The sequence below is a fragment of the Falco punctatus genome (genome assembly GCF_963210335.1).
Source record: "Falco punctatus genome assembly, chromosome: Z".
In the NCBI taxonomy this organism is placed as follows: domain Eukaryota; kingdom Metazoa; phylum Chordata; class Aves; order Falconiformes; family Falconidae; genus Falco; species Falco punctatus.
In genome coordinates, this window is record NC_137586.1 from 28,106,202 (window position 1) to 28,122,395 (window position 16,194).

Below are 16,194 nucleotides of genomic sequence, written 5' to 3' on the forward strand. Positions count from 1 at the left end.
CCCTGCGCAGCCGTGCCGTGGGCGGGTGTCCCGGCCCCGCGGGTGGGTCCGCTCCCGCGCGCCGGGCGAAGGACCCAGAGACAGCAGCAGCGGCCACCACCACCACCCCCCCCGCAAGGGACAACAGCCTCCCGCCCCCGCCGCACCCCCCTCCCCTTCCCCGGCCCGCCCCCGGCTCTCCCTGCCGCGGACGGGTGCGTCCCCGATCTGGCGTTATCGTTATCTATTTAACTCTTGTTCTCTTCCTAGAAAACACGTAAGCGTTGTGCTTTCCTTCTGGCTCCTGGCACGCAAACCTCCGCCCGCTCCGCCCCATGGTTTCCCCTCCGCGCTCAGCCCCCTGGTAACCTGCCCCGCACGGAGCCGCGATGTGCGCTGCCCGGCCGCCCCCCTCAGCCACGCCGCTGGGGCTTTCTCTTTACTTTCCGCACGGCTACGTGTCACACTGCCCAAGCGGCCGCTCTTCGCTCCTTTTGCTCTCCTTGCACCTCGGGTGTCGGGTGCGTTCCGCTGTGCCTTTCCGTCCCTTTTGATGTCACCAGGCACACGCGTGCAGCTGTGCTTTGTGCTGGCCGTCGAGCACACTCTGCTTGTGCTCTCTGAGCTTTTCCCCTGTAGCGGTATTTTCCATCACTGAGGCCTTAACGTGCCCTTCTCCTGTACTGTGTTCCCTGAACCCCATCCTAAGAACCAAATGCCCATCCCCAAGCTCCTAACCCAAGCACCTGCTTCTGCATTTGCGTATCCGTAAACCCTGATCCTCAGCCCGTGTTCCTCAGGGCAGACAGGATTCACAGTCTTCAATGTCGGTCCTCCACAGGTGTACGCATGTGTTTCAGTTTGCTCTCTTCAAGAGCCTGGTGGGACTAATCGCATGGCGATCAGGAACTTGCACGCCTGGCTCCAGCAGCTGTTCTCGACGTACCAAAAGCTCAGCAGCCTTTGCAGGGTCTGGGCCTGTGCTGCACAGCAGGGCGCAGGAGCAGATTTACCGGGGAAGAAATCTGGTGCTCCCATAAGTGCTGCACGTGCTCAGAGAGTGATGCAAGAGGGAAGCTTGTGTTGCTCTGTGATTCTGCCCCCATCGCCACCGTAACCAAACCCAATGAGCTTCCTGGCATCGGTAGTAATACTGCTGACTTTGCCATCTCATCTTGTATTTTAATGCCTTTTAAAACAGTTCTTCTCTGGAGTATTCTCAATAAACTATTCCCTTTGTTCTTGTTTCTGTAAGACTATGTTAATAATTTATCCTTCTTTATTGATTAATGTTAAGGCTCCCATGTCAGTAATCCTCAGAGCCAAGGCTATGCCAAGGCAGTGCTTTTCGTGTGTGTGTAAATTTTATTTGCTCTTATAACTTTTCACTACACTGGAGCTGAGTGTTAATTTGTGCAAAAACTTCATTCGCTTTTAAACTGAGACATTTGTAATTAGTGAAAATGAATGATAAACCGGAAAGTACTCCATCTGGTGGTGATAAAAGGTCTCAGGGAAGTGATGGTTCAAAAGGGGCTGCTGAGGAGCAACCTGTGCCTCTCAGCAGACTAATATCCGAGCTGAAAATTAGAGGATGATCAAATAGCTATGAAGGATGGTGCGGGGATCTGCAGAAATTTGGTCCAGCATATCTGTAAAATTGAACAGTAAATCAGTTTGCTCAGAAAAGAGGGAGGGGGGTGGGAGTAGGGGGTGGGGTGGCCAATGTTACTGTACCTGAGGTAGCAAACCCAGTATCTAATTCAGAAGGAAAGAAACAAAAGAGATCCGGGTAAGGGGGGATTTGGGGAGGACACTTTGTTCCAAACTAAAAAGAAAGCATAAAAATTTATTGCAAGATGCAATTGGCAATGTACCTGCAGCAAAGGGGAACAGAGCCAAGATGAGAAGGAAAAAAAAACCCAAACCCAAGCCAAAACAACTGAATCACTGTTGGAAGTAAAAACAATAAATACTTCAGCTTCAGAATTATCACAGTCTGCCATCAATATATAAGAAAGATTTCAGAATTACTAGGCCAATTGATGATTACAAACATGCAAAATGTTTCAATAGGCTGAAATACTGAAGTGAAAATGAGTCACAGAAAGATTATTCCAAGATAGAAGCTGTAGAAAGTGTTGTCCCAGCTGTCAGCCTGGGATTAACTGTGCTGAAGGTATGCTTTCATACTCCCTCATCTGAGATTTCGAAGACAAATTATGCTGAAAACCACATCACTGACTTGTATCAGGAATCAACCGAAGCAGTTCAAGAACTGCAGTTCAAGGGACTCTGTAAGATTTGTTTACATTTCCTGGAACAAATAGCAGACCTTCAAAAAACAAACTTTGCATCAGAGAAAAAGTATTTCAGAATGCTAAAATAGTATTGGCTTGTTTCCTCCAGTCCTTTTTGTGTAATTGCATAATGGGAAACATAAACCTAAACCTGGATTTAGTTGTAGCTGAAGAACTTCTGTTGAGAAATCAAACAGATCCAAAGCCACTGGAACAGAGTCTGAGCTCAATAAACATCTTTTCAGTTCTGAAAAAGGGTGAAAGTTAGGATCTCAAAACTATCACAGAATACACATTGCTAAAGCAAAGTTCCTTAGCTGCACAGAAGCAGCATAGAGTGGAAGAAGACCATTAAACTGGTTACTCAAGAAAATAGTCTCTAAATTATGTGGAAGTTTAAAAGCCGAAGAATGATAATATTTGCTGTCAAAATGCCAGTGGAAAAGTGCTCCTGAAAGACATGATGCATGCTGTGCAAGTAATAACAGGGTATGTTGAGAAGAGGTGTTAAGTTAGTGTTATATTCAGGAGAAAAATCACAGATCATAAACATAAGTGATCAGGTTAAAGTGCAGTAATATTTTTCCTGATTGCCAGTGACCACAAAGAACGCTATGTATTTTCAGGTAGTGAAGGAAATCTGTCTGATATTAAAAATCTCACTAGGAAACATTTGTTAAAAAGAATGCCGTATTCAGCATCAGGACATGAGGGGGGAAGTACTAAGTTATTTGGACAAATACACATATATGTTAGTAATTTAATGGAGGAAAGTAGCAACATTATGGGGTACAGGAGCAAAAGGGTTGTGAGAGATATCAGTGGAAAAGAAAACATCTCTGAAAGCCTAGACAGAAGAGTCACTGAAGAGCTCTTAACTTTTTAAGAAATCTAAATGTATAAACACTGGATGGGAGCCCAGGAAAAATGAACTTAAGTGCAATGCTGTTTTCATCTCACATATTACAGTGTCGTACCGCATACTGGTGAGTTGTATAGGGTAATCCGTAATAGACTTCTGTGTCAAGGAAGAGACCATGCTACTCAGCAAACTGTCTTTTTCTCACCATGCCTATAACCCTTATACTCAGCAACCCAAAATACCTGGGCTCCAAGCCACATCACAAGCCTTTCATGAGCTGTGGGATGCCTCTCTCTGTTTGTAACACCCCGCAGAGGCCGACGAGAGAGTAGTCAGAGCAGTGCTACATGAAGAATCAATCCCCTGCCTTCACTGAATGTGGTTCAAACAGGCATTGCCAGATATTTGGGAGTACATGTTAATCAGACGGATGAAGGCTCGCCATGAAAGGCTTTTGTGTTAGTCTTCATTAACAATTAAGGTCTTGCTAGAGAATAGGTAAAAGTCAGAAGTCACCACATTCCTCATTGGCTGTGTGTGAAAAATATGGTACCTAAAAATTACATGCAGATGTCAGAGAAACAAACAGATTATTCCTGTAGACATAGACATCCCATACACAGAATTCAAGAGCCAGGATCACAGAAATGTTTTCACCCCTGCTAAGACAATTAGTTACAAGTCAGAAACGTTAAAGACATGACTCAAAATTGGCATAGCTCCACCTGAGGATAGCACACGTAGGCCAGGATGAATCAGGACTAAATTTTTGCCACTTTAGATGTGTAGCTGTCAGTGTGCCACCTTCGACGAGTGTCTCGGTGGCTGTGAAGGTGTGATTCATTCTGGATTTTGCCTTTGGCTTTTTAGGCTTGCTGGTCCAGCATGGTGCACAGCAGGAAGTGAGTACAGGTGACAGCAGGTGGGGAAGCTGGACACGGCAAGGGCCTTCCCCCTTCTGCAGCAGGTAGCTGCTACTTCTGCTCAAGCCCTGGCAGGAGCCCACCACCCACTTAATTTTAGATGGAAAAATCAATCTTCTCTGTCTTTGATCACAGTATAGTTTATCCCCAAGGATTTCTAAGTGAACAAAGAGTGCACCTGTCAATACTCACTGCATTTATGAATGGGTTCATACTCCTTCGGGGCTTACTTGCATTGCCACAGAATTAAATGGAAAATACCTGAAGTATCTGAGACATTAATTATGGGATCTCGGTCCTAATTTGCAAGAACTTTGTCTACAACGAAGAATTCAAGGGTTATGTGGCAAATGTTAGAAAGGTTTCCAATAATCAGTGGAGTCATTAAATCAAAACCAAACACAATTTGTTCATATGACAAGTACCCTGCTGTACCAGCACTGAAATCCTGTGCTCCATTTTGAAAATCAGGTATCCTGCATCCCTCCACTAGCATCGGGAATAGACACTGGTATAAAAAAGTAGAAATAATAAGTTGAAATTAAAACTGAAAAAGCAAATCTAGGCATCTCATGCTGTTCTGGAGGATTATTACAATAATAATCAGCCTGAACTGAACGAGAAAAGGTGGAGAGGATGGCGAGGATTGTCAAGGGTACAAGATTACTTCCGTGCTAATCCAGTTATTCTGAAGCAGAACCCCTCAGCCTGAAAAAGAGCTGACCAATGAAAATAATTTTGGTAAGATCTACAGCAGGGAGGGGGTGGTTAACAACAGCAGTTGTTGCTTGCCTTTTCTAGTACAAAAATGAGAGCACATCAGATTAAATGAGCAGGTGACTGGCTTAAAACAAACAAAAAGAGACACTTCATACCAGACATGGTTAGAGCTGGGGAACATTTCACCATAGAACGTGTTCAGCAGTGTAAATATACGTGATTTCAAAAAGTGACTGGGCAAATTCGCAGAAGAAATTCCATCACAGGCTGTTAAATTCCGATGTTATCTCTGGCTTAAAAAAATCCTGAAACCTACATTTCTGGCAGCTAGGAACCAATTTTACACACTTGTCCTGTTCCTGTATTCTTCCCTGAACATCTGGTATTGTCTGATGTTGAAGTGAGCTTACGCTGCCTAGATAGGGCTTGGTCTAAGCTGGTATAAACTCTCCATGTGCTCTGTTAGACAAGAAGTGCAGAAGGGTCCTGAGAACACTTAATCACATTTTATAGAAATTAAAGGCCCAGCCTCTACAGAAGGCTTAAGGGAAGTGTTACCTTCCCCCAAAACTGCACAGCAAGGGAACAGGGAGAGATAAAGCCACAAAAAAGTGGAACTGAAATGGTGGTCACTGTGATACTGGGCAATGGAGATGACAGCTATCATTGCAATGGTCCCTGTCATGGACACCACCATCCTGTTGGAAGGTCATTGCTGGAGGATTTACGCTTTCTATGACACAAGCAGTTTTGAATCCAGTCCAACCTTTGGCCCAAAGAACTACATGGACAAAAAGTATAAATTATTCAATAAATGGTTCTATTCAGTAACAGAAAGTCCAGTTCTGCAGCTAAGACTCAGATCTGATTGTGGGGGTGTATGAAGCCATGCCAAAAGATGTGCAGCCTTTGGTGTTGGAGTTTTGCAAGGTGCAGCAGGCCCAGGGAAGGCTCTTCATCCACAGCATGTGTAGCGGGTGGCCAGGCTCTGCCTTGCTTTCCACTGGCTGCACCTAGCCAAACACTAAACAAATCACCTAGGGGTGCACACCACCTCCAGGCACCTGACCCGTGTGGTGATGAAGGTGGCTCTGGTATCCTTGTGCATGGTCAGGGTCAGCTCCAGAAAATCCAGAGCACCTCAGCCAGTGATTTCAATCAATGGCTGATTGAAAGTGCCCTAAACAGTACCCTAGGTACTCTTTGATTCTGAATAATGGGCCAGGAAAGGTCTGTAGGTCTATCTTCTGTCCCACGTGGGCTTCTGGGTGCTGGGGCACATGCTCCCCAGTCATAGGGTGTGTGGCCTGGGTGCTGCGTGGGTCACAAGGGACATCGTCCCCCAGAACAAAGGAGATGTTAAGGGGAAGTGGTAGATCCACCCAGTTTGGCTCCTGCCCAGTGTCCCTGGACACACAATCTAATTCAGGATGCTCTTGGTCTGGCCACCTCCAGGAGCCAAGAGCTGCCAAAATACCCAACACTTTTTCATGTTTGGATCTGAGGGATGAGGCTTGCGGGGGAAGCTGCTGTACTCACTGCTTTGCAGGAGCTGCAGACGCCAGAGGCCCAGCCTTGCTGTGGAGGAGGAGCATGGGCTCGGGTCAGGAGCAGGAGCCACCAGAACCACTTGTATGGATTGCCAGTGTGCTTTGGTCCTATGCATGCACCACTCTGACGAAATGTGGGATGTTCTAGACACGCGTGCAGGAATTGCATGTATAACATAATTAAAATTTATAATGAATATTAATAAACCCAAGCAATAAAAAGATAAACCCTACAAGCGTCCCTGTATTTCATGTCTCACTTCTATGCTACCCTGGTTTGAGGTGTGTGTTTCACTACATCACTCACGAGCAGCAGGAAACCAGGGAAGACAGCTCCGAGGTCCCAGGCCCCGGGTGGCCGTTTCGCGGGTGGGTGTGTGGCCCGAGGGGGCAGCCCCGCAGCCTTGAGGAGCGCTGCCGGGCGGCAGAGCCCCGGGGCGGGGGTGGGAAAGTGGTCGCGGAAATTCCAGCCTTTCCATGGATAAGTGTTTCTAAGGTCCCCCCCGAAGCTTTTCCGTAGGGTCTCGGGGTCAGTTCCCGGGCAGGGGGGTCCTGCCCTGCCCCTCCCAGCCCGGGCGCCCTGCCCCAGCACGCGGTGCCCCGCAGCCGGCCGCCCCGCCGCCGCCCCGTGCGCCTTGCCGGTAGGTGGCATCCCCCGTCCGCGCAGCGCACCGCCGGCAGCGGAGCGGCACGCAGCGGGGCGGGAGACCGGGCAAACCCAGGGCTCCGGGAGCGCCGAGGTCCGACCTGGGGAAAGGCCGCTGGTGGCTGTGCCGCCACTGCTCGCCTCCCTTCGCTTTTTTCTCTCCCTTTTGTGAAGGCACCTGCCGGGCTGGGACGGGAGCGAGCGGCAGAGGCACAGAAAGTCGCGATCCCCAGGGGCTGCAGTAACGCCAGGTTTTGGTTGTCCGCACTGGGGACTGGCTCAGCTACCCCCCAGAAAGCAAGCCCTCCTCAGACTCCACCGCGGCGACGGACGAGGGCTTGCAGTATTGCCCAATTCTGCCAGGAGGGTCCCCAGCCCCAGCCCCCCCCCCCCCCCGAGGCCACCCTAGCCGGCCACGTCCAGGAGGACCCGCGCCCCAGCCGGGGCCCTCCCGGGACGGCGGGGCCACCGGGCTCCCGGCGGTTCGGTGCTGCCGACGAGCCGCCGGTGTCAGCCTCTCGATGGAACACCGGTGTGCCCTGCGCGGTGTTAGCGGGGAGCGGCGGGCAGGTCCGGCTCCTCCGGTTTGTCGCTACAGCGGTGCTTCCCCATAAAGTTTCAAACCGTTCTTCCTATTGAAGAGCATGTTCTTTTGTTTTTGGGATGGTTTTAAAACGTTCAGGCCGGGAGAAGAGCAAGAATAAAAGGAAGAAAAGGAGAGTAAAAAGGAAGAAATACTCTTTGTGAAGAGGTGAAACCTCTCAGAGAGGAAAAGTCCTCTTTTCTGTCTTCCATTTTAGGAACTTGCCCTGGGACCCCAAAACTAATTGAAAGAGGCGTTTTACTTCCTAAGAACTACAAATCTCGAGCGACGTTATCAGTCTTTCTACAGGAAAAAATAGTAGTCAGCTACTGGGTTTGGGGGTTCTTTTTTCTTCTTTCTCTCTCTCACACACACACACCCTTTTGTAACTTTTGGTGGTATTCTCCTGCAGGCGCCTTAGCAGTGAACAAAATGTAAATAGGATTATTTGGAAATAGTAGAAAGGATTATGTTGTAAATCCATGGAACTGGGTTTGAAACAGGGTGGCTTGTAGCTTTGCAGCAGGGCGATATATCGAAAATGTGCTTCCAGAAAATTGGGGGTGTGGGTTGTTCAAGAAACGAGATTTGAGCAGTAAGGACACTAGGCATCCGTCTGCCCTTCTCACGACGATTTCTGCCGGAGCACGAAGTGCTCTTCTACTCCCAATCGGTTCCTGATCGTGGGTTATCCTGTCAGAACTGGGAGCGATGGGAATTTTCAGTGCTTTTCTTTTTAAGACCGCAATAATTGCATTTATGTCCAAGTTTGGTTTTTTTCCCCTGACAGCCCTCGGGTAATGGGAGTCGCCGCGCCTCTGCTGTTACCGCCTGCATCACCTGAAACGGGGAACGGTGGGATTTAATTAGGAATCAGTCCTTTTTGTCCCTTTCCCGGGGGTGTTGCTCCTACACTTAGAGCACAATTCGCATTTTAAAGGCTGGTGAATTGTTTTCCTTTGCGTACGAAAGAGGTAACGCTAATTCTCTGCTGGTATTTCCCATAATAGAGGGAACTACTTCTCTCCCTTTATAAACAACAGCCTTACAAATAAACTGTGAGATTAGCGGTGTGCTTTGGAGGAAGTTCTTTGAGGGCTTGCGAGGTCGACAAGAGAGAAATTTGATTTCATTCTTAAATGAATTAAACTCGGGGGGGGCGGGGGGGCAGGTGTCTCTAAAGCATCCAGTGGACAGAACTCAAGTTTATTAACTCACCACCTCCCTCTCCGGCCTGATTTCTTCCCCCCCCCCCCCCCTCCTTCCTACGGGAATCAAGACCCCGTCCCTGGGGGGCAGCCCAAGAAGACGCCGGACGGCTCCTGGGAAGACGATCCAGCACTTTGGGACAGACTTGCACTTTTTTGTTTTGTTTTGTTTTGTTACCCGGGGAGGGTGTTTGTTTTTTTTTATTTCGCCTCTTTTCAACTAAAGACGGCCCCGGTCGCCCCACGGCCCCTCAGAGCCCTCCTGGCGGGTTGCGGGTGGGGGGCCGGGGAGGGCGGCGAGGCGCCCCGCGGAGGCGGAGGGGGGGGGGGCACGGCGCCGCCCGGGGCCGCCGCTCGCCCCTCTGCGCTCTGACGCTGGGAGCCATGTGATGGCCCCCCTCGCTATAAGGAGGGAGGAAGGCCGCCCTCTCTGGGACTCGGCCCCAGCCATTCTGCCGTCTTTCCTAAGGCCCGGCAAGCCGCCCCCTCCGCCCTCCCTCCTCGCCAGCCTCCTCCCCTCTCCTCCTCCCAGGACTAGGCGCACTCCCTCCTGCCCCGCATCCATTAATGTCTGGGGGCTGAGGTGAGGAGAAAGCAGGGGGAACCGACTTCCAGGAGCGGCGGCACAGCCCCCCCCGCCCCCCAAACCCCGACCCCAACCCCTTCCAAAAACAAAGACCCCCAAAAGCGGGGAGGAGGAAAAAGAAAGAGAAAGAAATCCTAAAAGCAGCAAAAAATACCCCGAAACAAAACCCGAAACAGCCGCCGCCTCCGAGCGGGCAGCGGGAGCGCTCCCGCAGCTCGGCGGCGGCGCTGGGGGCCGGCGCGGCTCGGAGCGGCCCGCCTGCCCGCGGCGGCGGCGGCGGCGGCGGGGCGGCTCTCCGCGGAGAGGCGCGGGGGCCTGGCGGCGGCGGGGAGGGCGCTCGCCCGCCCGCCGCACCGCGCCGTCCGCCACCGATGCGCTGCCCCGCCGCCGCGCCATGACCCTGAGCTCGGAGATGTCCGAGGCGTCGGCGCTGGCTGAGGAGACCGACATCGATGTGGTGGGCGAGGAGGACGACGAGGAGGACGACGAGGAACCGCAGCCCCGCCGCCGCCGCCGCTCCTACAACGAGGAGGAGGAGGAGGAGGAGGAGGAGGAGGAAGAGGACGAGGAGGATGTGGGCGACCTCCACGACGACGCCCTGCTGCCGCGGTCGCCCGTGCGCGGCGGAGGCGGCGGCGGCGGCGCTGGGGCGGGCGGCGGGGACGGTGCCGGCGGCTCTCGGCCCCCCTCGCGGGGTGGCCCGCAGAAGGCGGCGGCGGCGGGCGGCGGCGGGGCAGGCGGCAGCGGCGGCAGCAGCGGCGGCGGCGCGGCGGGCGGCGGAGGAGGCAAGAACAGCCTGGTGAAGCCGCCCTACTCCTACATCGCCCTTATCACCATGGCCATCCTGCAGAGCCCCAAGAAGCGGCTGACGCTGAGCGAGATCTGCGAGTTCATCAGCGGGCGCTTCCCCTACTACCGGGAGAAGTTCCCCGCCTGGCAGAACAGCATCCGCCACAACCTCTCCCTCAACGACTGCTTCGTCAAGATCCCCCGGGAGCCCGGCAACCCGGGCAAGGGCAACTACTGGACGCTGGACCCCGAGTCCGCCGACATGTTCGACAACGGGAGCTTCCTGCGCCGCCGAAAGCGCTTCAAGCGGCAGCAGCTCCCGGGGCCCGAGCTGCTGCTGCGCGCCGTGGACCCCGCCGCCTTCCTCCCGCAGCCCCCGCCCCAGCCGCCGCAGCAGCCGCCCTGCGCCTACGGACCCTACGGCTGCGGCTACGGCCTCCAGCTCCAGCCCTACCACCCCCACTCCGCCCTTTTCGCCTTCCACCACCCCTCCCCGCCGCCCCGCCAGCCCCCCGCCGCCCCCGGCGCGGCGCTGCCCCCCGCCGCCGCCGCCGCGCCGCCGGGCCCCTTGCTGCCGGCGGCGGAACTGGCACGGACGCCCTTCGGCTACCCGCACCCGCTGGGCCCGGCGCTGGCGGCCTCGCTGCACGCCGCCAAGCCTGGCAGCGGCGCGGCGCTGGCCCGCTCGCCCTTCTCCATCGAGAGCATCATCGGGGGGGGGCCCGGCCCCGGCGCGGGGAGCAGCTGCGCCTCGCAGTCGGCCGCAGCGCCGGGGCTAGCCCGTTCGCTGGGGAGCGCCGGGGGCGGCCTGCCCCCCGCCGCCGCCCTGCCAGCCGCCCCCGGCTTCGCGGCCCGGATCTCTAACTGTTAAGGGTTTGGGAGTCTTTCCGAAGGTAGGACCGGGGGTTTCCCTTTCGGCGCCGCTCGCATGCCCGGCGGACGGCGCCCAGGAACTGCGGGCTTTGCATGGGGATTTCGTGGTGGGGCTCGGGGAGCATCCGCCGCGGTGGCGGGCCGCCCTGACCTGTGCTGGTGCAGACCCAGGTCTCGGTGCTGCACGGGCAGGCGGTCACGCTGTTGGAAAGTTACTCGTTATCCTTAAAAAGAGAAAAATGGTGATAAATAACGTCTCTAAACAGTTAAAGTTTAGAGATTCTCAGGTCTAGGAGCTTGAAAACAGTAATGTACAGGAAAAAAAAAAGGCTTGAGGGAGGACAGCAAAGCAATACTTCTTCATTTTAGTACACTTGTCTCATGTACTTTTATAAAAGAAAAGATTAACATGTTTACACAGAAGAAAGTCAAGATTATCATTTCTTATTTTAACCTGTGTTTTGTATTATAATAGACTTACGGAGTTTTTTATTTTGTACTTTATGCTTATTCTTTACAAGGAATATTGTTAAAAATTACTGGCAAGTATTATTGTACTGTTTTAATGTAAAATTTTTACACGTTTTCAAAAATAAAATTTTTAATTTAAAAAAAAAAAAAAGAAAAAGAAAAACCCAAAGACCAAAGGAGCCCAGCCAAACAATTGGCTTCGGATCTTTCCCTCCCTAATACTTCTCCCTTCTTTGGGACATTGATAGCTTTTTCTTCGGGATTAATAGCACAATAGCCAAGGAATTTTATAGTTTCAAATGTTTATGTCTGGATTTGATCGCAAAGAAGATCAGGATATGATCTTTGCAGTCAAACCATTGTTAACCCTAGCAGAGAAAGAAAGAGGGGGTGGGGGTGGGGTTGAAAAGAGTGTGGACAAAATAGGGAATAAATAGAAATAGGTCTGTCTCGTGGGAATAAAGACCAGTTCTGTAAGGCTCTGTCAGGGGACTGATTAAAAAAAACGGTTTAAAACTATTTTTATACTTTTGGTTATGTTCTAAATCACAACTGCATCACAGTTTGGTTTGCAAGAGGCCCAAAGGAAAATACTATTAACAAGGGGCACATACAGAACTTCAGAGAGATTTGTCCTAGAAACTTATGTTTCTGTGACGATAACAGAGACATATGTTTCTACTTTTCAATACATATAATATAAAATTAGCATTGGAATATCCTCGTGTGATGAGCTGATTGAGTGCAGGAGCTACTGAAGTAAGGATATGTGGAAGTGTACGGAACAAACCGTGGCAGCAACTTTTCTGATTCTGAACTCTCGTCTTAACCCGCGTAAGGTCGATGGATATGTATTCCTTAAACTAAAATTATTTTTTAACCAAAAAGCCCTCCTCAAATACTCGGAGCTTAGGCATGAAAAGAAAATCGCAGGTTTTAAGAGTAGGCGTGTGGCTGCTTGTAGTGGACTAGGAACACGCGTTTTTCAAAACAGGGAGGCGCTTTTCGAGTACGACTGTACTTATAACAATTTATTAGATTCAGGGATAAATTATGTGAATTTTAGTCAAAAAGAAAAAAAAGGAGGGATGCCTTTTATTGCTGTTTGGAGTGAGGAAGGGAAGGTTGTGTGGTTACATGCTTTTATGTATCGAAGTACTTCGTCGCTTTGGTTTTAAGTATTCTCGTGGGTAGAAAAGTGGCGCTTTTCTGTTTTGTCTGTAGCAATACAGGGTTAAATTAATGGTTTTCAATAAGCGGAAAGGCTAGACGTAAAACCTCTGCTGGGCTTCATTTACAGTCTGCCAGCTGGAGGGCCAATTTGGGTGCCCCGGGTCCCTTACAGGACCAGGAAGCAGAGTCCCGTTTAATTTCTAAAACCAAAGGGAAAAGAGCCCACAGGCATCGCGTACGTACCCCTTGGGGAGAGCGCGTCCCTGTTCACGAGGGACCGGTTAACTCGCTTTCCCCGGGTGAGGGGACCCGCCGGGCCACCGCGCCGGTCCAGCGCGGGGTACCGGGCTCGGCTGTGGCGCCCCTCGGAGACGCAGCTGAAATCACGCAGGGAAAGGCTTCGCGAGGAAGAAGGCGGCTGCAGCCGTGAGCGCGGCGGTGCCGGGCTCCCCGAGGAGGGATGCTGCTTGCGGTCTGTCTGGCGTCTGGCTGCTCGAGCAGCGGCCTGGGCCGAGGGGCCATGTGTCTCCTTGCGCTGTCCCGGTGCAGTTAGATGGGAAGAGCAGTCCCGGTGACCCGGTATTTGTTTCTCTTGGCTTCCCCGCAGCAGACCCTGGGGAGTCCGGCGACCCGCCCTGCGTGGAGGCCGGCCGGCCCGGCGGGCGGTGGGGTCCGAACGCGCCCGCCGCCCTCCCCTCGGCTCCCTTCTGAGGAGAACCGTGCTCAGGGGTGTATGGCAAGGAAACTGCTCGGCCGCTTGTTTCTTCCACGCTTTATGCCTGTCGTCCGCATCTTGTGCGGACACCTTCACTTGGGAGTTCGCAGGGAGGCCAGCAGGAGCAAACTGCAATACGTGGTGTAGCTTTATTTTTTTTTTTTTTAAGCGCTGAGGAAAGGGGTCGGGGAAGGGCCCGGTGGTGCCGGGGGGAGGATCCCTTCGCTTGCTTTCCCTGCGTGTGCAGGAGGCCTCTCGGCCTGGCCGGCGGGGCCCGCTGCCCCGCTCCCCTCGCGGCTCCGCCGGAGCAGGTGCCGCCAGAACGGGCGCCGTCCCCGCAGCCCGCCGAGGGGCTCGCCGCACCGCACCGCTCGCACGCAAACGGCCCGCCGCTCCCCCGCGACCTGCACGGCGAGCAGAGGGGACGCGCAGCCCTCGCAGGGACGGAGCCCAGACGAACAATTCCTCCAGAATAGGGTGGGCCCTGAAAACAAGCTGGTGGGACAAACGGGGATGGTGTCGCCTCCTTCTCCTCCTCCCAGCTACAAAGTGTGGATTCATTAACCCGTCTCCTTTTCTCATCATATCCCCGTAGGGCTGAGAGGCGAATTACTGGAGCTGAATTGGGAGGGGATTGCTCTATGAGGGGGCTAATGTTTCAATCAGTTCCTCCAGAAGGACCACACAAAAAGAAACTTTTTAGTTTATGGTGCTATTATGTAGAGTTTTAATCTAGGGATAGATTTAGCCAAATGTTATCTATTGGGAATTTAATGAAGCCCTTATGTATTCAATCGCTTTTTATGCCACACACAGTGTCTCTATCCAGAAACGTTTCCTTCCATATATTTCTTTGGTTCTGTTGGGTGATTTATATATTTGTAATTAGTTTTTTTTTAATTATTTCTTTTCAAGCATCTTGTATAACGTTTCGCTCAAGCGGGACTGTGTTAGGTCCCTTCCCACATCCTCTATAAAAGAAGTTTCCCCTTCCCTCTCCCTTTGGAAGCTGATTAGTTTGCAAGTCCGCACACCGCGCCCTTCCCGCCGGAGCGCTCCCCCCGCCTGGTGCAGAGGGGCCCGACATCGCGCCGGCTCTGCCGGCACCGGTGAGGGCTGCGGCGGGCAGCGCAGCCCGGGGGTCTGGCCGAGCCTTGGGGGCCCCGTGCGCGGCTCCCCGGCCCTGAAGAAGGTCTCCTCCCGAACCTTCCCCGTCCGCAGCTTCTTCGAACTGTACATTTTCTCCTGGTTATTTTTCTGGGGGCAGCGCGGTGTCAGCTGGTACCGCCGTCGTCCCTTGCAGGCTGGTCTCAAAGTACCCAGGGCCAGGCCCGTCCCCGAGTCTGGAGGGTAAAAGTGGGGTCGAGGGCGTCACCTGCTCCCAGCTGCTCCCTTCCTTGCAGCGCTGGTGGTGAGGACAGGGCGCACGGTCGCCCCTGCCGAGGCTGAGGCCTGTGCGGGGGATCCGTTGGAAAGTGGATCTGGTTTAATAGCCCCTTGGCACGGCCCGGAGGCTACGCGCCGTATGTAATACTTTCCCTCATTACTTACAGCATGTACTTCAGTAGTCTCTGATAATGCTGTATTTGACAGAAATCATGGAAATTATGACCGCGGCCAAATGCTCCCCGCTCTGCGACTTGCTAACCAAAGCAGATCCGTCTTTCAGCTCGCTGCCAGCGGCTCCCCCATCCGCAGCGAAGTTTCTCCCACTCCCCTTTCGGAGCGGCGCTGGGCCGCAGGCACCGGCGGGACCCGGGGACCGGCGGGGACCGGCGCTGCGTGCCCGCAGCCGGGCTGCTCCTGAGCCGGTAGGTGCCCTCTCGCCCTCCGCCTCCGCTGCCCGTCATCCGCACGCCCCGGTGACCTGCCGCAGGTGACTGCTGGGCTTCCCCGCCCTTCGCCGCAAGTCCTTTCCCCTCCGCAGCCCCCACCGTGGGAGCCACCTCGAGCAGCCGCCGTGGGCTTTCCACTCGCTGCCCCTTCCCACGCTGGGAAGCACGGCTGGGGTTCGGAGGGAAGATTCGGGCATAAATGTGCGTGTGTACGTGCGTGCGGGAGAACGACACTCCCGACGGTAACGAGATGCTTTCGGATCCGTGCTGCGGCAGCAAATGTGCTCGTTGCCTCTCGGCGCAGATGGGTGCACATCGATTTTCGTGGAGGGGGAGGGGGAGACCTGCAGGCGAGCCCCAGATCGATAAATCTACTTGTTCCTGTTTTTCTCTTGCAGAAGAGCGCCGTGCCCCGCCGCCTGTCCCCTCCCGGAGGGGTGCTGCAGACTGCCGGCCCCGTAGCCTCGCCAGCTCGCACCCCGCCGCCCAGCCCGGCTCTCCGCGCAGCTCCCGGCGCGACCCAAGAGAGGAGAGACAACAGCTGAGGGGCTGGGGGGGTTGCAGGGCGCCCCGCCGCAACCCCTCGGCCCGCCCGGCTGCAGCAGCGCTGGTCGCACCGCGGGCCGTGCGCGGCTGCGCAACGGGGAGAAGGCTCCGTGGTCGCGGCGGTGCTCCGCGCCCAGCCCGCCCGTAGGAGCGGGGACGCACCCGGCGGCTGCTCGGCGGGAATCACCGCGGGAATCCCGCGTAAAATGCGCCTCGAACGAAGATGTGCCTTCAGGGCAGGGCTTGGGCTCCGCGGCGAGAGGCGGTGGGGGGTCCTGCTGTGGTCTGCACCTCGGAGGAGAGACCTACTGGCTAGGCCCCGGAGTGCCCGCGAAGTCGCAAAAAACATGGACTGAACTGTACGGAAGGCATTTAAAATTTTTATTTTTCTTTAAATGTAGCGTCCAGCCGATTTCAGAAATTATATCCTTGAGA

General features: G+C 53.7%; 1 protein-coding gene across 2 annotated transcripts; it reads left to right on the top strand.

The window, feature by feature from the left end:
- Positions 1–158: 158 nt before the first annotated feature.
- Positions 159–15,101, top strand: FOXD1 (forkhead box D1; the record flags this gene model as incomplete). Of its 2 annotated transcripts, none has more annotated exons than XM_080372241.1 (2): positions 159–256; positions 821–11,017. In XM_080372241.1, exon 2 carries the CDS (start codon positions 9,752–9,754, stop codon positions 11,015–11,017), a length of 1,266 nt encoding a protein of 421 aa, XP_080228367.1. In that variant the 5' UTR covers positions 159–256; positions 821–9,751. The 2 variants fall into 2 exon arrangements, with proteins under 2 accessions (XP_080228367.1, XP_080228368.1); XM_080372242.1 differs by adding an exon at positions 14,972–15,101 and having other exon boundaries at positions 172–11,039.
- Positions 15,102–16,194: the final 1,093 nt, after the last annotated feature.